Source organism: Oryzias latipes, chromosome 9 (genome assembly GCF_053564925.1).
Source record: "Oryzias latipes strain Hd-rR chromosome 9, Olatipes_Hd-rR_3.1".
Taxonomy (NCBI): Eukaryota; Metazoa; Chordata; class Actinopteri; order Beloniformes; family Adrianichthyidae; genus Oryzias; species Oryzias latipes.
In genome coordinates, this window is record NC_136245.1 from 35,694,726 (window position 1) to 35,717,407 (window position 22,682).

The 22,682-nt window shown below is 42.6% G+C and overlaps 2 protein-coding genes and 1 long non-coding RNA gene across 10 annotated transcripts in view; 2 read left to right on the forward strand and 1 right to left on the reverse strand.

Annotated features, from left to right (window-relative positions):
• The window catches only part of tncb (tenascin Cb), a 95,564-nt gene extending 83,773 nt beyond the window's left edge, over positions 1-11,791 (forward strand). For all 8 annotated transcript variants that reach the window (XM_078953450.1, XM_078953453.1, XM_078953449.1 and 5 more), the window contains 9 exons: positions 902-1,021; positions 2,959-3,102; positions 3,358-3,488; positions 3,577-3,709; positions 3,790-3,941; positions 4,412-4,508; positions 4,730-4,891; positions 5,038-5,201; positions 11,161-11,791. In XM_078953450.1, the coding sequence (XP_078809576.1) occupies positions 902-1,021; positions 2,959-3,102; positions 3,358-3,488; positions 3,577-3,709; positions 3,790-3,941; positions 4,412-4,508; positions 4,730-4,891; positions 5,038-5,201; positions 11,161-11,271 (1,214 nt within the window). In that variant the 3' untranslated portion in view covers positions 11,272-11,791. The remainder of the gene's footprint in view (positions 1-901; positions 1,022-2,958; positions 3,103-3,357; positions 3,489-3,576; positions 3,710-3,789; positions 3,942-4,411; positions 4,509-4,729; positions 4,892-5,037; positions 5,202-11,160) is intronic.
• Positions 4,532-11,244, reverse strand: LOC111947859 (uncharacterized). Its single transcript, XR_002873808.2, has 3 exons — positions 11,123-11,244; positions 10,958-11,026; positions 4,532-4,785 (listed from the first exon to the last, which is right to left on the reverse strand). It is a non-coding gene; the product is annotated as an uncharacterized LOC111947859 (long non-coding RNA).
• Positions 11,792-15,304: 3,513 nt separating the features above from the next.
• Positions 15,305-18,548, forward strand: b3galt8 (beta-1,3-galactosyltransferase 8). Its single transcript, XM_078952108.1, has 2 exons — positions 15,305-16,197; positions 16,297-18,548. Exons 1-2 carry the CDS (start codon positions 15,305-15,307, stop codon positions 16,427-16,429), a joined length of 1,026 nt encoding a protein of 341 aa, XP_078808234.1. The 3' UTR covers positions 16,430-18,548.
• Positions 18,549-22,682: the final 4,134 nt, after the last annotated feature.

The following is a 22,682-nucleotide window of genomic DNA, read 5'->3' on the forward strand; positions in this document are numbered from 1 at the left end:
AACAGCATAACGATGTTATTAAAAATAATCCACAGACTTATTGTACTTTAAAAATGTTGAAATTACATCAAATTCACACATTCATTTGTATATTTAGTTTTAAACATATTGTCGCGGACTGAGTTGGGCTGGGTGGGTGTTGGGCCGCGTTATAAGTTCTGGAGTTCAATGAACGCATCATGCAGCGATCTGATTGGCTCTCAGTTCTGTCGCTCAGCCTGTTGTTAGGTAGTTTGGACCAATGGGGTTCAGCTATGGGCCGAATAAGGGAAATGGGAGGGGCTGGAGCGGGAGCAGGGGAATATAAAGTTGGGAGAAGTGCTTTCGTCTCAGCGGGATAGATTCAGGAGTTGCTGAATTAATTTTACGGCGTTTGTTGCGGTCTTCAGTAACCAGAATAAAGAACCTTAAAAGAGGTTAAGTCTCCGTGCATCAGTGTGGGAAAGAGACACCACATTATTGTATGGCTCTTTCAAAATTACAATTAAAAATATGTGGCGTTTATGGCTCTCTTGGCCAAAAAGGTTCCCGACCCCTGTTGTAGGGTATTCATAAAGGGGGGCTGTAACCCTTGTGCTCTCCTAGGCACTTTAATCTTGGGAGTGGGGTCATCTAGATCCACTAGACAGACTGAAGCTTTTTTCTTCAATGATTTGTGATCTTCACTGGTGTCCATGGATTACATGAAATCTTTCCACCTTTATCCACCTTTGTCATGGTAGGGAGAACACCTCAATGGAAGGGGGGGGGGGGGTCATCTAAGATAGCACAAGGGTTAAAGACATGTAAAGTTTTATTTCTGCAATAAGCATCAGCTTGGATGCTCTTGGAACTGAGTTTTTTTTAGCCAAAGTTTCAATGGAAGGAAATACAGTTTGTGTTCCTATGTGTGTGTTCATAGCTCTGGATAAGCCTCGCGGACTGACTGCAGTCAACATCACCGACTCTGAGGCTCTACTGCTTTGGCAACCTGCCATTGCCACTGTGGATGGCTACGTCATTTCCTACACTGCAGACTCTGGTAAAAAGTCCACATTTGTGTGTTCTGTGTTCCCTGGATCTGATCTTCTGTTTCCTGACCCTGTTTTTCCTGCTGCCTGCCCTGAATCTCACCTGGATCCTGACTAGCTTGTCTCTCCTCTGATGCTCTCATGCCTGTTATTGACCCCCACATGCCTGACCCTGATTTAGCTTTGTGGACTGTTAGCTGAGTTATTAAACCTGCTGCATTTTGATCCAGTTGTCTGCCTGTTCTTGTGACATGAGGCAGTTGAAAATGAGCTTTTTGACAGTTTCAACTCTCAGCAGGCCTGAGCAGTCTAAGGGGAGAGCTGTCAAAACCCACTTTGTAACAAGAACTTTGTATACTGTAAGAGCAAGTGAAACTTACTGCATTTCATTGTGTATTATGTCACAGGGATTGTGAGATTCAGGGTTTATCACTGAATCTGAGTGTTTTGTAAAGTGAATAAATAATTTTTAGTTTTAATCATTGGAATGAAATAAAATAATTAAATTAACCCTAGCTTATGGCAGCAATCTGAGTTCTCAGGTCCCTTCATTGTGAAGAAATCGTTAGCATTGATTTAACTTAAGTGAGTTGGGGTTTTGAATTTATGAGTACTTTGCGTCAGTAATATTATTTACAAAAATAATTTCATATAACACGCCTGGATAAAAACGATGGTACCTCAGCTGCAATCCAATCCCTCCTGTAACTGTCATTGAGACTCCTGCACCTGTCAACAGCTATTTTTGCCCACTCCTCATGAGCAAACTGCTCCAGGTGTCTCAGGTTTAAAGGTTGCCTTTTCCAGACAACCTGTTTCAGGACATGTAAGGATTTTGTGCTTTAGTTTGGTTTTTTAGTTCTTTTCTTAGTTTTGTCATTTTTTCAGTTGTTCCCCAATCAGTCATTCCAGGTTCATTTAGGTCATCCACAGCTGTTTTCATTTCTGTCAATTACCATCAGTTTATATAAGTGTCTGGTTTTCAGTTCTACCTCATCTGTTCTGTTTTGTCACCCTTTTTATTGCTTCCATGGGAAAACTCTCCTAGATCCCGTAGATCTTAAACTTCTCAATAATTTGTTTAACTGTTTCCACAGGAAAGCCAAGATGCTCGGAGATGATCTTATAGCCTTTATCTTTGATGTGCTTGTCAAAAGTTTTCTTTGGAATCTCTTGAGAAAAATCTTTCATTTGTTTCCTCTGGTGTATACTGAAGTATACAATCATCAATTTCAACCCCCATGATCCGTCTTGTGGTGGTTTGTTGCAGTGGGCAGAGTTTACATCTGGAAGTGTTGATTATTTACTGTTGCAGAGCAGTGAAAAACCCTGTGTAGTTTAATAACTGTGATAAACATGCCAAATTGTCTGGAGTGATCACACGGTGAGTCCACAACATTTCATGAATGAGATTTGTTTACAGCAACAGATCCTCCAACAACACAATGTATATCTAGGAAAAGAAGCATAATGACACAGTGACATGGATCAGAACCAACCTGAAAACTGTTTTTAGGGTCCTGGGGGCTCACACCTCCTTTACCTCTGGCAACTGGCCCAGTTTCTCTTATAGTTAATCTGACCCTGTACTTTCCTCTGTAGGTTCTAGTTAAGTAAAACTGCAGATGGTTTGGTGTTTTGCAATGGCTCAGGACAAATCCCATGTTCTATCTCATGAACAGCTTTCTTCAGCTGTTTTCATTTTCAGGATTCTTGCTTTGCAACAAGATGATCTGAGGATCAGGATGTCATTTCAAAAAATTCAAATTCAAAAATGAAAGTATTAAATAATTTTAATCCCCCACCCCCAACCTGACAAAGATGACAAAATCAGAATTTTCTTTTTTAAAGGAGGCTATCAAGATTCACAGACTTTATTGTTGTTGCTGGGGCAATTAAATTGCTTTGTGATAAGAAACTGCTTGTCTTGTTTGTGTGTTCATTATAGGGGTTCCTGTAATGGTGCGTGTGTCTGGGAATGTGGTGGAGTTTGATATGAGCTCCCTGACACCAGCAACACACTACACTGTGAAGGTCTATGCTGTGAGGGATTTAGCCAAGAGTGCAGCCACAACAACAGAGTTCACAACAGGTCTGCCCCTCCACCTCACTGACTCAGTCACTGAACATTTTACTGTTAGATGCTTTCTCACCTGCTCCAACACCTGCAGTTTATTGTCCTGCAGCATTTTGTAGCCAAACTGCTGCAGAATTTATGTTAAAACCAACTTACAGTTTTGTGGTAAGAAAAAAATGTCTAACTTGTTAGGAAATGTTCTATAATAATAACAGAATAATCAAATGCTAATCACCAAGAACTTCTGAAAAAGACATTGCTTTTTTTTAGATGTGGACGCGCCCCAGGAGCTGGCTGCCAGTAACATCCAGACAGAAAATGCCCTGCTTACCTGGAAACCTCCTCGAGCCAACATCAGTGCCTACATCCTTACCTTCGAAGCTGCAGATGGCGCTATGCGGGTTAGTACAAGCTATAGCTTTTCATGATGCAGCTAAGTGAAGAACTGTGCTGATGAATGCCAACCCCCCCCCACCCACCCCCGCCCAGGAGGTTTTCCTTAGCCCCACCGCTGTGTCCTACAACATGGTCCAGCTCAGCGCCTCCACAGAATACTCCATCAGGTTGCAGGCCCTAGCTGGTCCCAAGAGAAGCAGAGTTGTCACCACTTTCCTCACCACCAGTAGGTTCTGTTTTCAAAGTGTGACAGAGAAATGGGACATGCCATTTCTAACCTCTGCCCCCCTGACCCTGTGTTTGCAGCTGGAGTGCTGTACAGACACCCCAGAGACTGTTCGCAGGCTCTGCTGAACGGAGATGCCACATCCGGCCTGCACACCATCTACGTGGGTGGAGATGAGAAGCAGCCGCTGCAAGTCTACTGCGACATGAGCACAGATGGAGGCGGCTGGATCGTAAGTCAGTCCCAGTTTTGAAAAACAAGACCCCCTCCATGATGGTTCTACTTAGTGTCAGTTCAGCAGCAGATATTAACCACCTACAGAATGTTTATAGTTCTGATGTTTAGATGTTTCTAAGGATCCATTTGCACTCAGTTTGGTTCTCACTTGAGTTAGTTTCCTCATAGTAAAATTCCTCAGAGAGAAAACTCGTCTGTACTCTGGTGTAGACCAAACATGCAAACCCTGGTCCCTCCGAGATCTCTGTTCAATTTAGGGTGAACCAAAGTACAGAAGAGAATTGAAGAAAGTAAATGACACATTAGTTTGGTAAAAAAAAAAAAGTCTTGAGCCCCAAAAACTGAAGAAGGAAAGACAGGGTATTAGAGTTACTTAATGAGCTACAGGCTTTTAGCCTGATCTAGCAGTTCTTTTAAACAAACAACAAATGTGAAAATGTGGGTTATTCTTCTCTTTTCTGTAAGGTTTTTCTGCGGCGGAAAAGTGGAAAAGTTGAATTTTTCCGCAACTGGAAGAACTACACAGGCGGCTTTGGAGACATGAATGACGAATTCTGGCTCGGTAATGATCTGCAGGACACAAAATCTTTTTTAAAGACATTATTTATGATAAATGTAATCAATTAGAATCAATTTCATCAGCATAACTCTGCATTGAAGTGATCTATGCCAATAAATGTCTGAACAAATGAATGTTTGGTTTCATGTAAAAACATTTAAGGTGAAAACATTTTCTATACAAATTTATGTTTTCTTCAAAAAGAAACCTTCTCTTTCCCATAGGTCTGTCCAACCTGCACAAGATCACAGCAGGGGGGCAGTACGAGCTGCGAGTTGACCTGAAAGACAAAGGAGAGACGGCTCATGCACAGTATGAAAAATTCTCCGTGTCTGAACCTCGAAGCCGATTCAAAGTCCATGTGGGAGGATACAGCGGAACAGCAGGTAGAGCAGTGCATTCTGCACCCCCCAATACAAACACATTGCTAACCTTCTGACCCTCTTCATGTTTTGAATATTATTCACCAAGAACGTTGTGAAGTCAGAGGTAGACAGCTTCAACCTTTTAGTCATGAGCTCTGTTTTTATAGGGGACTCGATGACTTACCATCACGGCCGACCGTTTTCCACCTACGACCATGACAACGACATTGCTGTCACCAACTGCGCTCTGTCTTACAAGGGAGCCTTCTGGTACAAGAACTGTCACAGAGTCAACTTGATGGGTCGATATGGGGATAACAACCACAGCAAGGTGAAGACCATCTCTTCATTGTGGTGAAGAGGACTCTGTTTTTTTTATTTTTTTTTTATTTTCAGAGATGGTCTTTCCAAAGTATGAGTTCATGGTCTCTTTTACAGTTTTGTTATACAGCTTTAGTTTGTTTTGGGATAGTTGATAGTTTATTTCATGTTTGTGTTTTCTTTCAGCTTCTCTTTAGAAGCTCTTTAGTGCCTCTTTATTTGTTTAATTTCTTCAGTTCTCCAAGGGAGTGTGGGTTTGATTCTTAAGTTTTTAGATGTTAGCGGAGGAACTGAATCGAGACTGGATGGATCTTAATTTATCGTCAAAACTTTTTAAAAATATGATCGAAGGGGGCTGGTAGGATAAGTGGGGAGTTAGCACAAACCGATGTAATAATTTTTCCAACCACTTCAGGAGTCAAGTAGCGCTTCTTCACCGTTCTCACAGAGGTCTCTTGTTTTATAAAACCAGTGATGTAAAAAAGCACACAGTAATGGTCAGAACAGCCAGGTCCACAATAGTGGACACACTGGTAGGTAAACCATGACTGATGACAAGGTCAAGAGTGTGCCCCCTGTTATGAGTCGGCTGCATGACATGTTTAAAATCCAGCTAAGCAAACCCTTTCAAGAACTGTACAGTAGGATGATTCGACTCTATATGCAGATTAAAATCACTCAAAACTAAAATTTGCTAGGGAAGCCTCTGTTAGAACAGTAGAGGCATCGCTCAGTTTTTTTTTTCTTCTTAAACTTGTTCTGTCCAACAGCTGAGCAAACAGATTAGAGCTGAAGGCTTTTTGTGTTGGACAGGTTTTACTATCACAAAAAGAGGTTTATATAGCTTCGAGAAACCAGAGTGTAGATTTGTATAAACCCCTTTTTGTCGTATTTTTTTCTCTTATTTATTTGTTACATTTAGTGTGTGTGGGGAGGGAGAGGGGAAGAATGTGAGGGGGGGGGGGGGGGGGGGGGGGAGTAAAAGGAAGAAAGGTGAAAAGGTGGGGGATACAAGCACTGATTTGAATAAGTTATTATTAGGGTTATTAGGTTATTAGGGTTATTATTTTAAGATGTAACAATTATACGAGATCTGCTGGAAAGACGAATATTACATCCAAGGTGAAAATCTGACACTAAGATGAGCGAAAAAAAATCTGTCCATCAATACACTGTGGGTAAGGAGGAGGGATGAAGCAGACAGGGAGCAGTGTGGCAGTGTGCACGTGCACGTGGGGGTGGAGATACATGCATGCTGCCGACGTGAACCGCGTGTTCATAAGGGGAACCAGGCCCTACCCATGAACCCATGAGCTGCCCACCACACGACCGGCGCCCCGTCTCCGCAAGCCAGCCCAGGCACGCGACCCGAGCAACCCAGGGATCGCCACGCACCCACAGCCACCCCCATAACCCTACAACCCTACACACTACAACCCCCCCCCCCCCCCCCCCCCCCCGCCAAAATATCTGAGCCCCCCTCCCCAAGCCTCTCAGTGCCCTCCCCTCATCGCTCAGTTAAACAGAATTATCAATCTTATAATCTGAGATAAAATCATTAACGATAAAAGTCTTGTTAGATAAAGACTGAATATTAAAAAGTCTTTCTTTCTCTTTCGGCTTTTCCCATCAGGGGTCGCCACAGTGAATCATCCTTTTCCACCTCACTCTATCATGAACATCTTCTACCCTAACGTTAGCCAACTTCATGTCCTCTGTTAAGACATCCATATATCTCCTCTTTGGCCGTCCTCTTGCCCTCCGGCCAGGCAGCTCCATCTCCAACATCCTTCTACCAATATATCCACTATCCCTCCTCTGAACATGTCCAAACCATCTCAGTCTGGCTTCTCTGACTTTGTCGCTAACACAGGCAACGTGAGCCGTCCCTCTGATGTACTCGTTCCTTATCCTGTCTAACCTGGTCACTCCTAAGGAGAACCTCAACATCTTCATCTCCGCTACCTCCATCTCAGCCTCTTGTCTCTGTCTCACTGCTACCGTCTCTAACCCATAGAGCAGAGCTGGTCTCACCACTGTCTTGTACACCTTTCCTTTGAGTCTTGCTGGCACTCTTCTGTCACACAACACTCCTGACACTTTCCTCCAACCGCTCCAACCTGCCTGCACTCGCCTCTTCACCTCTTTTCCACAATCCCCATCACACTGAACTGTTGACCCCAAGTACTTAAACTCCTGCACCTTCTTCACCTCAGTCCCCTGTAACCTAACGCTTCTACCTTGATCCCTCTCGTTCAGACACATGTATTCTGTCTTACTACGACTGACCTTCATACCTCTTCTTTCCAGAGCAAACCTCCACCTCTCTAGCTGTTCCTCCACCTGCTCTCTACTCTCACTGCAAATTACAATGTCATCCGCAAACATCATTGTCCAGGGAGATTCCTGTCTTACCTCGTCTGTCAGCCTGTCCATCAGCATAGCAAACAAAAAAGGACTCAAAGCTGATCCTTGGTGTAGTCCCACCTCCACCTTGAACTCCTCTGTCTGACCTACAGCACATCTCACCACCGTCATACTTCTCTCATACATGTCCTGAACTACTCTGACATACTTCTCTGCCACTCCAGACGACCTCATACAGTACCACAGCTCCTCCCTCGGCACCCTGTCATACGCCTTCTCTAAATCTACGAACACACAATGCAGCTCCTTCTGACCTTCTCTGTACTTTTCCATCAACATTCTCAAAGCAAAAATGGCATCAGTGGTGCTCTTACGGGGCATGAAACCATACTGCTGCTCACAAATCTCCACCTTCTTCCTAAGCCTGGCTTCCACTACTCTTTCCCACAGCTTCATTGTGTGGCTCATCAACTTTATTCCTCTATAGTTGCTGCAGTTCTGCATGTCACCCTTGTTCTTAAAGATCGGGACCAGAACGCTTCTCCTCCATTCCTCAGGCATCTTCTCACTCTCTAAAATCCTATTGAACAACCTCGTTAGAAATTCCACTGCTGTCTCTCCTAGGCACTTCCATACCTCCACAGGTACGTCATCAGGACCAACGGCCTTTCCGCTCTTCATCCTTTCCAGAGCCTTCCTAACCTCATCCTTTCCAATCTCTGCTACTTCCTGCTCCACAACAACCACATCTTCCTCCCTTCTTTCCCTGTCATTTTCCTCGTTCATCAGCTCCTCAAAATACTCCTTCCATCTTTTCTGTACACTCTCTTGGGTTGTTAGCACCTTTCCATCTCTGTCCTTAATCGCCCTTATCTGTTGCACGTCCTTCCCATCTCTGTCTCTCTGTCTGCTAGCCTGTACAAGTCCTTCTCTCCTTCCTTTGTGTCTAACCTGTCATAAAGCTCATCGTAAGCTTTCTGTTTGGCCTTTGCCACCTCTCTCTTCACTCTACGCTGCGCTTCCTTGTACTCCTGTCTACCTTCCTCAGTCCTTTCTACATCCCACTTCTTTTTAGCCAACCTCTTCCTCTGGACGCATTCCTGTACTTCCTCATTCCACCACCAAGTCTCTTTACCGTCTTTCCTCTTTCCAGATGACACACCTAGCACCTTCCTACCTGTTTCCCTGATAATCTCTGCTGTAGTTTCCCAGTCATCTGGAAGTTCATCCTGACCACCCAGGACCTGCCTCAACTTCTGCCTAAATTCCTCACAAGTTTCTTCATTCTGTAGCTTCCACCACTTGGTCTTCTTTTCTGTTTTCCCTATCTTCTTCTTCCTGACCTCCAGAGTCATCTTACACACCACCATGCGGTGCTGTCTGGCTACACTCTCTCCTCCCACCACTTTGCAGTCATTAACCTCTCTCAAATGACCTCGTCTACATAGGATGTAGTCCACCTGAGTACTCCTACCTCCACTTCTGTATGTCACTCTATGTTCCTCTCTCTTCTGGAAGTAAGTGTTGACTACAGCCATTTCCATCCTCTTCGCAAAGTCCACCACCATCTGTCCCTCCAGATTCCTTTCCTTCACACCAAACCTGCCCATCACCTCCTCATCACCTCTGTTGCCCTCACCAACATGCCCATTAAAGTCTGCTCCAATAACAACTCTCTCTCCTCTGGGAAAACTCTCTATGACCTCATCCAACTCACTCCAGAATCTCTCCTTCACTTCTAACTCACAGCCAACCTGTGGCGCATACCCACTGACTACATTCACCATCACCCCTTCAATTTCTAACTTTAGGCTCATCATCCTGTCTGAGACTCTTTTCACCTCTAGAACACTGTTTACAAACTCCCCCTTCAGAATCACACCTACCCCGTTTCTCTTCCTATCAACACCATGATAGAACAGTTTGTATCCTCCTCCAATACTACGTGCCTTGCTGCCCTTCCACCTTGTCTCCTGCACACACAGTACATCTACCTTCCTTCTCTCCATCATGTCTGCCAGCTCTCTGCCTTTCCCTGTCATTGTGCCAACGTTAAGAGTCCCTATTCTCAAACCTATGTTCCTGCCTTTTCCCTTCTCTCTCTGGCAACGGACCCTTCTGCCTCCCCTCTTTCTTCGACCAACAGTAGTCAAATTTCCACCGACACCCTGTAGGTTAACAGCATCGGTGGCGGTCGTTGTTAACCCGGGCCTCGACCGATCCGGTATGTTTAAAGTGTTGTGGATGATTCGCATGGTTATTTTGGCAATTTTTACGCCGGATGCCCTTCCTGACGCAAACCTCTCTATTTATCCGGGCTTGGGACCGGCACAGAAGTTACTGGCTTGCAACCCCTGTGGCTAGATTTCTGAATATTAAAAAGTACCATGTTAAAAGAAGGGGGATATATTATTGGTTGCTGAAGCTGCTTCCTGAGGCTTTGGTGCTTCCTTTAGTGGGTGAAGGCAGTAGTGTTGTCGGTTTTCTCCAACCATGTCCCTTCAGAGAAGACCTGTATGTGATAATGGTCTTAATGGGATGGACTGAGGGGGCATCAGGTCTTGGGAAGGAAGCATTGTTGGTGGTTGAAGCACTTGGTTGTTGGGCAATGTGGGAGGAAGATGCAGAAGATACAGGTATGAAAATTAAACCTTTAATTTATAATGTTTTCACATTTTATACATATGTTTACGGTAATGAGCTGTTAGATTTAGGATTCAAAAGCTTTATTTACAGTTGTGTCTACTTATATTGTTGCACACATTACACCACATGTCAGAGGAAGAGATTGACAGCATTTTTTAGTCAATGACATTGAAGAGAAGGACAGTTCTGATCAAGAGGACCAATCACATGAAGACAGCAGCTGTGTGTTCTGTACTTGGTTTAGCAGTGTAATTATTCATAATTATATGAGTTGTGCTCCCAAATTTTGCCTTTTGCCTGCTCAGTACAGGGATTACTCAGAAAACCCCTCCATTAAATTTGTTTGTTAATTTTATTAGCCATTAGCATACATTAAAATAATCTGCCCTTGATGGAAAAATCAAGTGAAATATAGGATAGAATAAATTCAGTTTGATGTCTCTGTATAGGGTGCAGACAACTTCAGACTGGAATGAATACTTTGTAAATAAACCAAGTAGACAAACCTAAATGTTTCAGTTTTTAATAAGAGATTCATATGACCTGATTTTGAATTTACAATAATCTCAAATAATCGTATATACATCCCCTCTTTCCCACTAATAGCAGTTACAGAGATGGAACTTGCTGCTGTCTGTGGGCTTGGACCGGAACATCAGAACCACTTCCTCTTGATGGCTGCAGACTCGCGTTCTTTCACCGCAATTCTTTCTAAAGAAACTTATTCCGGCTCAGGATCAGTCTGTTCCTTACCGAATTTTGCCCTGAGAATGCCATCAAAGTGGGACACTTGTCTGGGTCCTCAAGAACATCTTCTGAAACCTTTTAAAATATAAAAAGTCACACTTGAGCTCTTTTGTGTAACAGTTTCAAGCTGATCTAGAAATTTATTGTATAAAAATGTGTATTGACAGTTACCTTGACATCCTCTTTTCTTCTAATTTTCTGTTCTTCAGGGAGTTAACTGGTTCCACTGGAAAGGCCATGAGCACTCCATCGAGTTTGCAGAGATGAAGATTAGACCATCAAACTTCAGAAACCTGGAAGGAAGAAGAAAAAGATCATAAGTCTTTTGCAAAGCCCCTACCACGATCAACAACGTTCCTGTGCTGTCTAGACTCGCCGTAAGACACATCCGCTTCAAACCACTGTACATCAACCCCTTCTCCCTAATGTTAAGGCCTGGCACATGCCGCCAAAGCTGCAACACTTCACTAATGCATCAAAGGGGGTCCCCTTCAGACCCTCTTTTTAGAAGCACCCACAGGAAGGTGTGAGTGCAACTTTGGCAACATATACTGCCACTGATCCACAGCTTCTTCATGGAATGGTCTTAGTTTAGGATCAACAAAAATGTTTTTTTTTCCTAAAGACACTGTTCCTCATACAAAACCGGAGATGTGTACTTGTTTGCCCCATTATGTTACTTTGTATCAGCCACAGTTTGGTGTTTTAAAGTGAAAAAACAAAAAAAAAAAACGAGTCCTGGTTATATTTTTAATGTTTCATCTTTAAATGTGAATAAAGTGAATTTCTGTGAAGCAAAACATTAAAAAAAAATAAAAGAAAAAAGAGCGGTTTGTTTTACATGAACTGTCCATAGATAAGAATCTGCTCTTTCCAATCCCCCACCCCACCCCCCACACAGCATGAAGCTAAACCACTGACCTTCAGAATAAGTCTGTGTAATGTATGTTGGTTTATATTGTTTCAAGCTGGGTGATGTCTCTGTAAACTTTAAGACAATAAAAAGTTTTGTTAAAAAAATCAAGTTTGTTTGAATTAAAGCTGATAGGTAGGAGAATAAAGAAAATGTGTTAAAATGTCAATATAATACCCTTGCATTTTTCAAAGAAGTTGATTTTTCCCCCCACTAACCTATTTCTATACATGGGTTGACTTTTCACTATGGGTCTAATGACTAATTGAAACGATTTCTATTTCTACGATTTAACTAGATTGATCTGTGAGCTTTTAACCTTTGTGCTATCTTAGATGACCCCCCCTCTTCCATTGAGGTGTTCTCCCTACCATGACAAAGGTGGATAAAGGTGGAAAGATTTCATGTAATCCATGGACACCAGTGAAGATCACAAATCATTGAAGAAAAAAGGTTCAGAGCACTGTCTAGTGGGTCTAGATGACCCAACTCCCAACGTTACAGTGCCTAGGATGGAACAAGGGTTAATCTGTGCAGTATAATGTAGGAAATTTTCCATACAAAAGTTTTGGTTCAAACCTCTCGTCAGCTTTCTAAAGTCAGATAGTTGGTGTCTACTTTTGATACTAGTCGATTTTTGTTGTTTTATTCTTCACCTCCACCAAATTTCATGATAACAAACCGTCAGCAGGTACTGTTTTTGTGTTTGCAAGCCTTTGTGTCCAACAGAGGACATGTGGTCATGTGACCGGTTTTGAGGAAGCTGATTGGCTGCAGACAATGTCCACAAACATAAAGGAGCAGACGTAGCTTAAAGAAATACTTTTAGAAGGTGGTATTTTCAATAAAATAAGTGTTTTGTTATGGTTTTATTTATTCAAAAAATAATCACGACTTTTTAAAAATATTTTATAGTATTTTTACCCTTTAGTTTAATATTTTTGCAGACTTTGCAGATATTATTTTTATTTTATTTTTCCTGACTTTCGTCGTGTGTTTTAACCTTGTTTTTAAATAAAGTGAGGTCTGCCCCCTGGATATTTCTATGTCTATTTTCTCTGCTTTGTTTTGGACTCCATGGCTCCAAAGAAGAAGAAGAAGAATGTTTTGGGGATGCTGGGATTGCTGCTGCATTTAGTTCAAACCAGGAAATGAATGTCTGGAATCTACATTGTTATTTTAAAGCGTAAACAATAATCCGGTCTAAATAAGATGTCTGCTCTTAAAGGTGTTTTTGTTAACTAAATCGTTTTATAAACATTATGTAATGCTGAAGTGTCAGTGTTTACCTCACAGCATCGGTGTAGCTTCAAATTGGATCGTACCATTTTCTTGATTACATTCTTAATTAATTATTATTTGATAAGGAAAAACTAATTTGGAATGAACTTTAATTCTTGTTCTTTTAACTAGCTTTGCAATGATGCCTCCTTTCTTTGATTGGACAGTAATGAGAAAGTTATGACACTAAGAACTCGTCTCTGCTTGGGTCACAAACATTTTGTTGTTTTGTTGTTTATTCTGGAATCAAACTCCGCCCACGAGCGGCCGGGATAGGCTCCAGCAGCCCTGTGACCCCAAATGGGACAAGACGGGTTTAGAAGATGAATGAATGAATGAAATGAGGCCCACATGTGGTCACTTCAAATGCCATAACTTATTTTATGACCCATCTGACTGATCCTTAGACCATTAGAAAGGTTTCTTTCCCATAAAGATCAGGGGCCTCATTTCTAAAACTTTGCGTAGGATTTGCGTCAGAAGTGGCGTACGGATGAAACATAGGACGTGCGTACGCACAGAAATATTGGGATTTATAAAACCGTGCGCACGCACATCCTACGCATCTTTCCCTTAATAAATCACAACCAATTCTAAATGCAGTGCAGCTTTTGCGGCTTCATGACACGCCCATAGTTGGCCATAAATAGTCTGTGAGACGCCCACAAATGAATATTCATTGATTGCGAAACCATGGCAAACACCGAGAGGAAATGAAAAAAACGTAACTTCACTCAATGTGAAGTAGAAGTTATCGTTGGCGAGGTGGAAAAGAGGAGAAAACGTTGTTTGGGGCACAGTGTGGGCATTACTAATGCCAAAAAGGCACGTGAGCGGCAAACGCCGTATGCTGTAGCCTCACAACCTCGGACCGTGCGTGGGTAAATAAAAAAGAAATGGTCGGACATCAAAGTCGAGGCAAAAACACGTCTGGCGCTGCATCGCCAGAGTGTGCCTGCCACGGGGGGGGGGGGCGCACCGGAGCTGACCCCTCTTGATAAGAGACAAGCGGCAAGAATTGGGGAATCCCTTAGTGGAGTGGTGACTGAGGCGCAGGGGGACGCCGACGCGCCAGATGCACCGGGTGACACCCCCCCAAAAGCCCGCAGAGGTCCAAAAGGACGGCTGGAGGAAGTCAGAACCGGCTCATTAGCCACTCGTCCTCATTTGCCAGCAAGTCTTCTTGTCTAAAGATGCGTTCACTCCGAATTCTTCCATTTGCCACATCTTCTAAGAGCGCAAGATCAGCCATTGTGCGTCATTCCGCATTGTGATGGGGCATTTTATTTCCCTCCATTTAATTACATCTGACAAGCTACAGATGTCGGTAATAATCCACGTGGAAATGGGAAATTGATCAGCAAATGTAATTTCTTGTTGCTTTCTGAATGGTTGAGACATACGCCATACATTGTTTTATCAAAAATAAAACAAACTAAAGGCATATGCATGAATACCATAATTCTGTAGCTTATGAAGAAATGTTTTACTATGAAAACAACTTTCCCCAGAGGACAATTAATGCATCTCTCTATCTATCCATCTGTCTGTCTGCACCTCTATCTGCTCCGCCAGACGGACACATTGACGGGAATGTCAGTTTTGTACATTATTTCGTTCTGTTAACTATATTATTTATGAAGATGAATTGCACAACATGCCAATATTGCAGAACATATTTCACTTTTCTTTCTGCAAATAAGTGTTCATTTGAATTTCTGTTGTAATTTTCGTTTGATTTTTTTGTTTGTTTCACTGCTGATCGATCAAACGGGTGTTGGTGTAGCTGTTAATTGTCAGACTTGCTTTGTGAAGTCTTCATGTTATTTCTGAGAGGCAGGATTGTCATTTTCACTTTCACGTGTTTCTTCCATCTGCCGACGGTGTCGCCGTTTCTCATTTCACCCGTTTTTGTGCGTACGCCTGGGTCAGAGCGTGGAGGACCGCACATTTTCCCCTCAAGTTTGCTTTTTATAAATCTCAACTATTGCGTAGAGAGTGGCGTACGCCTTCTTTTGTGCGTACGCAACCTTTAGAAATGAGGCCCCAGGGCAATCCAACACATTTTAAAATTGTAGTCACATACCTAAAGACCATCTTTCTTAAACTGCAAAGATGATTGAAAGTGCAGTTTTGACCTGCTTTTCTACTTTTTCAATATGAACATAGACTTAGACAACCGTCATTCAAGCGCTGAAACAGAACTCTGGACCGCCTCGGTCTGCCTGATAAATGACCTGGACGGCTTGCCATACAACCCTGCGCTCCTCCTTTCCGCGTTCCTTCGCTTCCGTGATTCAGCGGAAATCACGGCGCTCACGCAGCAGCGACCGTTAACGGCGGACATGCGGGCGGGTCTCCGGTGGAAGTTGGTGAGGTTGTTGGCCTCTACAGCGGTTCTGGTTCTGGTTGCAGCGTTCAGCCTGAGAGCGCCAGCGGCGGAGCTGAGCCCCGTCCCGGCAGAGGAACACCGGATCCTCTCCCCGCTCACCTATCGGTACGTCCTCAACCAGCCGGAGGCGTGCCGGGACAAAAGCCCCTTCCTGGTCTTTTTGGTGCCTGTTGCCCCCCGGGACTCTGCAGCCAGGGAGGCTGTCAGGGGGACTTGGGGGTCGGCTGACCGGGACGTCCTGACTTTGTTTTTTTCTGGACTTCCGGAAGAGGAGCAGCGGTCCAACCTGCAGGAGGAGGCGGGGCTTCACGCAGACATGATCCAGATGGACTTTGTGGATTCTTACCAGAACCTGACCATCAAAACCATGATGATGATGAGGTGGTTATCCACCTTCTGCCCCCACGCCACCTTTGGCATGAAGGTCGATGCTGACGTTTTTGTCAACGTCTTCTACCTGCTGGAGTGGCTGAGGAGCTCCCCCAGGCGTGGCTTCATCACCGGGTCGGTGATCTGTGACGGTCAGCCCAGAAGAGACCCTAACAGCAAATGGTTTGTGTCAGAGGAGCATTACCGGGACAACACGTTCCCCCCCTACGTATCTGGAGCGGGCTACGTCTTCTCCGGTGACATGGCGGGGAGGATCTCCTGGGCCTCCAGGTTCGTGCGCATGATCCCCCTGGAGGACGTCTATGTGGGCTTGTGTCTGCGTGTGCTGGATGTGCGGCCGGTTTACGCTCGCATCTGGATGTTCCTCAGGAACCTGTTTGAAATCAGAACGCTGAAGTACGACAGGTGCACCTTTGCTGGGCTGCTCATCGTCAACGGGTTTGGGCCCACAGAGCTGCTGCACATCTGGAAGGACTTCTCTGAAGGCTGGGCCAGCTGCTGAAATCCTCCAGCATCACGCAAAAGGAGGAGAGATCCAGGAAGTGATGAGAAAAGAGCTGGATGGACAGAAAATAAGGTCTTTACTAAGAAAAAAAAGATTTTATGGAACATATTATCAACTTCTTTAGTCAACTTCAAATAATTAAGGAAGTAAAAGGGATGAGGAAAAAGTGGAAATGCCTTTTGGAGGCTAAACCTGTTTATCTGCTTTCAGAGCCAGAAGCCTAAAGACCTTTGAGACTCGGAACGGGATCCAGATCTACCAGATTTGCCGACAGTTCTGGAATTTCTGAGCCAAGATGAAAGCAGCCGTTTTAAAACAGTTTACATTCTCAAAATCTGGGACAAAAAATAATCTTCCAGGACCAGGAATCATATTTGATACGTTGATTTGTTTTTATCACAGAGAGCAAAGAAGAATCTGCGGGAAAATATGCTTAAAACAAAAATGTTAAAAATTTAAAACATTGTTTTCACAGGATTGAAGTCTTCCACACTGAATCAAAGTCTTTGGAGGATTTTTTTTTGTCTTTGATTAGTGATAAATCTTTTAGGTTGGTAATTGTTGAGGCGGAAAAGAAAGATAAATCCATTTTTACTGGGTTCATAAAGTAAGAAGAGCAGCAAAAGTTGAGTTTGCTTTAGGTTTTCAGGTAACTCTTCTCACAGGAACCCCTCACCCCCATCTGCTAAGGGAACCAGAATCAGTTTCTGTCCGATCTGCAGATGGGAGTTCAGTCAGGCCTTCACACAAAGGAAAACTGGAAGCTCCTGTGAGGCTCAGACACGTTTGTGTGCTCTGCACTGATCTATGGCTGGCCTTAGAACGCTTTACCTGAAAATGTTATCACTGTGGCCTTTTTACTTCAGGAACTACCAATAGAAGATTAAAGTCTTTGTGCTGGCGATAAGACTGAGTGTAAATGCAGAAAAGCCATATTGTGAGATATGTGTCCTGTAATCCTGTCTGCTGTTTTTACCCATCAGGATTTTTTGTTGAGATCAAACTTACTCAGGTTAGCAAAGCGTGCAATTTAGTTTATTGCTGTTCACAGGTGCCTTCGGTAGAAGGGAGGAATATTTTCTCAGGTTTTGCTCCTCATTTTGTATATGTTATACATTTATCTGCTATCACTTGTGGATGAAGAATTTAGCCTTCTGATGCCTTGACTGGTCTGCTGCAGTCCACCTGACAAGCAACAGAGGGCGCCATGCACCACAAGAAACCTGGAGTTAAGTCCTTAAAACGGGTTCCTCTTGCCCCCTGACCTGCCTTTTCCTCAGTTACTCTGCTCAGAACCGCCTCAGTGAGCGGATAAACCTGCAGAGGTGTGCCGAATGATGAAAATCCTTCTTCCACAAAGCTGAACGTGTTTCTGCATTTGACTGAAACCCTGAGCAGCGGTGAGCTGCAGACAGCTGCACTAAAGATCCATTTGGGTCTTTGAACCCCAAACCCTTTGTAAAAACGGACTACAAACACTGCAGAGGTGTAACAACAACTATCTGCACACCTTGATCCTGAATGTCAAGGGAGGCGTCTCACTTTGAGTGTCTTTGGGATGACCCTTAACCTTTTTGTCTCAAGCTGGATGTTCCTCTACGATCAGTCAGATCGTTAATTTACTGCTGCTGTGCTGCACTTGTTGGTTCATCCGTCTGTCCTTCTGTGTTGTGAATCTGAGTGAAAGACTTCAAAAATCAGATTTAGTTTTGTGAACCCAGAATGTTTGGAAATGTTTAATTTTATACACTTTCCAGTATCTATCTGATTAATATATGGAATTCACTTATTTTTTATAAAGTAAATATACTTGTGTAGTATTTTTTGCCATTCTTTGAAGGCCCTAAGTGCTTTACAGTTTCATTCACTCACTGATGGTGGCTCTGCTGCCGAACACTGGGGCCAACCTTCCACCAGGGGCAAGGTGGGGTTGACTGTCTTGACCAAGGACACTTTGACATATGGCGGAAATCAAACCTGCATTAGAGGTGGACCGCTGTACCAAATTTTGTCTGTTTTTTTGCTTTGTTGTACAATTATGTAGTACAAAAATGTAGACATTGTTTTTGTCATTCTGTGATTTAACTCATTTAATAAAGTACAGATGCACAGCTCTCAGCTGAACATTACATTTATTTTTGTTTCATTACTGATTACAAATAAACCCGTTCAACGAATTTGGAAAGCTAAAGATTCCTGAAAAAAATCTCCAATAATTAACTGTGTAAAAATAAATTGCTTGTTAAAAAATATTGCCATGAATAGAAAAACACAATTTATTGATTTTAAAATACAATAAAATATTGTTTCCTAAAACCATTTCAATTAAAATTGCTTCATGAAAGGGACATTGCAAAAACATCTGTAGTGTAACACTTCAGTTTTTGTCCTTTTTAGTAATATCAATCTACTGAGCTCTCTGGGATTCAGCTGTAATGTTTATCCATATTGTAGTAATTCAGTCAACTCAAACCCAAAAATATCAAATGAAGCTAAAAGCTGCAGAGAAACAATCGATTCTCTCCAGAGGTGAAGATAAAACATTGTAGAAACATTGGTCTCCAAATGGGCAAAAAATAAATATTGGCTGAATCTTCACTCAAAAAGGGGAATTATCACTACTGTTGGATATAAATGATATTATTTCATTTGAACAACTTAAAATTGTGAGTTTCTCAAATCAAATCGTCAGTTGTATTGTTTCAACGTAAAAGTTTGCCATGCCAAGTTTAATTGACTCTGTAACCCTTGTGCTACCCTAGGCACTTTACCAATGGGAATTGGGTCATCTAGACCCACCCAAGTTGATGACTCACATACGTATAGGTAAGTCGTATTATTATTTTTTTTATATATTTTATGACTTTTGCCTCTGTATTATATATTTGTTGCTTCTTTTGATGTTCCTTCTAGTATATCCTTTTAATTGTTTACGTGCTCCACGAGTTTGTATCTTCAAATATTTGTTCTGAATTAAACAATTATGTATGTTTTGCAGTATCATGTAATCAGAGAATTATTGCTTGTGGTTAAAAGAAGTTGTTGGGGCACAGTTTCAAGTTTTACGTCTACCGAGTTGGTTGGCGCACATTGTAAATGATCTAAACCAGGGGTCGGCAACTTTTTTTACTCAAAGAGCCATTTGGGACCGCCCTAATGAAAAGAAAGCACCCGGAGCCACAACCCGTTTTGACATCATTATATATATTATGCATGTATATATTATATCAAGGGTGCTCATTACGTCGATCTTCAATGACATGAGTGTAGATCGTAGGCCAGAAAAGATAAAAAAAAGTACTTCTTAAAAATCCACCAGCCAATCAAAATCCTCACTGAGAAGAACGGGACTTGATTGACATGTAGATTGGCCAATCGGACATCCTCTGAAACATACATCACTGCAAATGCACATTGTGTTCTTAAAAGGATGATACCACGCTCGCGTGTGGGAGGAGCCACCAGCTGAAGTTCTGGTCTGATCGCTGCATGGAGGGATGTGTTTGTCAATGCATGGTAGACACGGAGAATGTGGAGAGATCAGGTTTATTATTTTGAAGAGTTTTACTTGGTAATCATGTTTCCATGTTTGAGTTCATAAAATCATCCCAGGGAAAGTCTCTGCTTCATCTCCTGCAGGGAAAGCTGCGTCTCAATCTGACGCCCGTGTTTGCATCTCTCTGACAGAGTTTGAAGCCAAAGCCCCTCCTCCGCCTCTTTAAGATAAGATAAGATAAGATAAGATAGGACTTTATTGATCCCCAGGGGGAAATTGGGTTGTCACAGCAGCCAAAAACAAGAAGAAATAGCAGTTGGAAAGTACGAAAAACACAGTAGCAATGATTAAGAATAAAAATAATACAAGGCGGAAGTAAAAGTACAGTATAAATAACGGATTAAATAAGGCAATAAATAGCAGCAGCGGTTTCATCAGTCCTAGACCGTGTTATTGTATAGTCTGATTGCTGTTGGGATGAAGGACCTCCGGTAACGCTCTTTTTTGCACTGGGGGTGCAGCAGTCTCTGGCTGAACGAGCTCCTCATTGTCCTCACCGTCGCATACAGGGGGTGGGAGGGGTTGTTCCGGATGCTGGACAGCTTGGTCAGCATCCTCCTCTCACCTACAGAGTCTACTGAGTCCAGGGGACAGCCCAGGACAGAGCTAGCTCTCTTGACCAGCTTGTCCAGTTTCTTTTTATCCCTTTCACTAATGCCTCCACACCAGCAGACCACGGCATAGAAAGTTGCTGATGTAACGACAGTCTCATAGAAGGTCCTGAGTAGTGGCCTGCACACACCAAAGGACCTCAGTCTCCTCATGAGGTGGAGGCGACTTTGGCCCTTCTTGTGCAGGACCTTTGTGTTGTCTGACCAGTCCAGTTTATTGTTGATGTGAACACCACCTGCTTTTCCTCTCTACCTGTTCACCTGTTCACATCCTCTGCAGCTGAGAGTTGGTTTCCCCCGCGCTCCCGGTGTGTCCTACACAGAGAGCGCAAAATACAATAGTCGGGGCGCTCCAGTGCAGCACAAGGATGAAAGAGCCGGACGCAGGTTATAGCGGGGATAGAGCGGGTTAAGCAAATAAATGGAAGAAGTCGGCCCGCTGAAGAAATATTCAATATTGTACACATTTTATTATTAGTCTGAACTATCTTTTATTTAGAAAAATCTTTTGTTTTGCTAAATCAGTCCAGTACGGAAAAAAAACATCAACAAAATCTGTGTTGGGCGGTTTTTGGCTGGGTCTGGCGGTTTTCAGATGACTTTTGGGCTGGAAAACTGTGACTCTATCTGGCAACACTGACGCAAACTCTCTGTCATCAGACAGTTGGTCTCTGCCCCGCGGCATGTCAAGTTCCCGGCAGAAGATCACTCCGGACCACATGTGTTACGCGCTTCATATGTATGGAGTGATATTTCTGCCACCATGTTGCACACAAAACATTCTGAGTCGAACACAAAACTTTCTGTTTTTTGCTCAAAATGTTTTTTTTGCTTTCAAAAACGTTTTTTTGCGTTTGCAAAACACTTTTTTTTACATGCGTTGTGTCAAATCTCACTTTTGTCCTATGTTTGATTTTGCTGACTACTTTGAGCGCGACTTAGCGTGAAATGACTGCCACTGGCATCGCCAAAAAGAAATTAGCATGCGTTGTTTGTCATCTCACTTTTTTCCCATCTTTGCTAAGTTAAGTTTCGGTTTGATGTGACAAGCTGCCATCAAACAGCTGCTGATTGGTCCAGATTCTAACCAATCAAGTGTCTGTGTCTCATATTGACGGTACTCCGAGGCAGACATTGACTTCAGACTTTGTTTCGGTTCTGTTCGTATGGGGTCCTGCCGTTTTCAACCACTCTGGCCCGTTTGTCTCAGTAAAGCCCAGAAGAAGCAGCAAAGCAGCTAAAATAAAACAGAGTTTATTATTTATTCATGTCTGTGTAGAGACCAAAGTGTTTAAAACGTCTGCAGTAAAAAAAAATAAACGTCCGAGCTCCGACTCCATCCAGCCGGAAGAAGTTAAACTTTTTAAGATTTGTATCTGAACTATTGATTTATTTTAATAAATAATTGTTGAAATATTAAGAGAAAATAGCATTTTTGATGACTAATATTTTTAAACTTTGGAGAAACGCTCACAAGTTCTTAAACATGAGACACTGGTAAAAATTTACATAAAAGTTAAAAATGCTTCTTCTGATAAATGCATTGAGTCTCCTGTGGTGAGCCATCATGCTTTTGCTTATTACTGCTGTTCATCTGATCCCAAACACGTGTGCAGCATAAAATAATATGTGCTTTAAATTTTTTATTGTTTAGTTTTAAAAAACAGACCTTAAAGAAAATCACACTTTTCACTAATATTTTGCTCTGCAGGATTCACAGATCAAACAGACCTGTTGATGTAATGTCAGCAGATAAACTTTACAGTTTCAGGAGATCCTCAGCCATAAATTCACAAATCTGACTTCATAAAAATGAACGAATGCCAAAAATAAAGAAAGTATGAATTATTATGAATTATTTAAAAAATGAAAACGTCTTCATCCAAAAATGAGGGTAAAAAGAGCTGGTTCAGCCTCTGAGCCTCGGCAGCAGACACCATGTTAGATTCATATGGCGATTTGATTGGTTATAATCTGGACCAATCAGCAGCTGTTTGATGGCAGCTTGTCACATCAAACCGAAACTTAACTTAGCAAAGATAGGAAAAAAGTGAGATGACACAACACATGCAAATTGCTTTTT

What these genes read in the sequence shown, in the direction of transcription:
- b3galt8 (XM_078952108.1), top strand. Translation starts at nt 15,305, where the DNA reads ATGAACATAGACTTAGACAACCGTCATTCAAGCGCTGAAACAGAACTC. An exon ending in AGGATCTCCTGGGCCTCCAG is followed by an intron (nt 16,198 to 16,296) that starts GTTCGTGCGCAT and finishes GATGTTCCTCAG; the next exon opens with GAACCTGTTTGAAATCAGAA.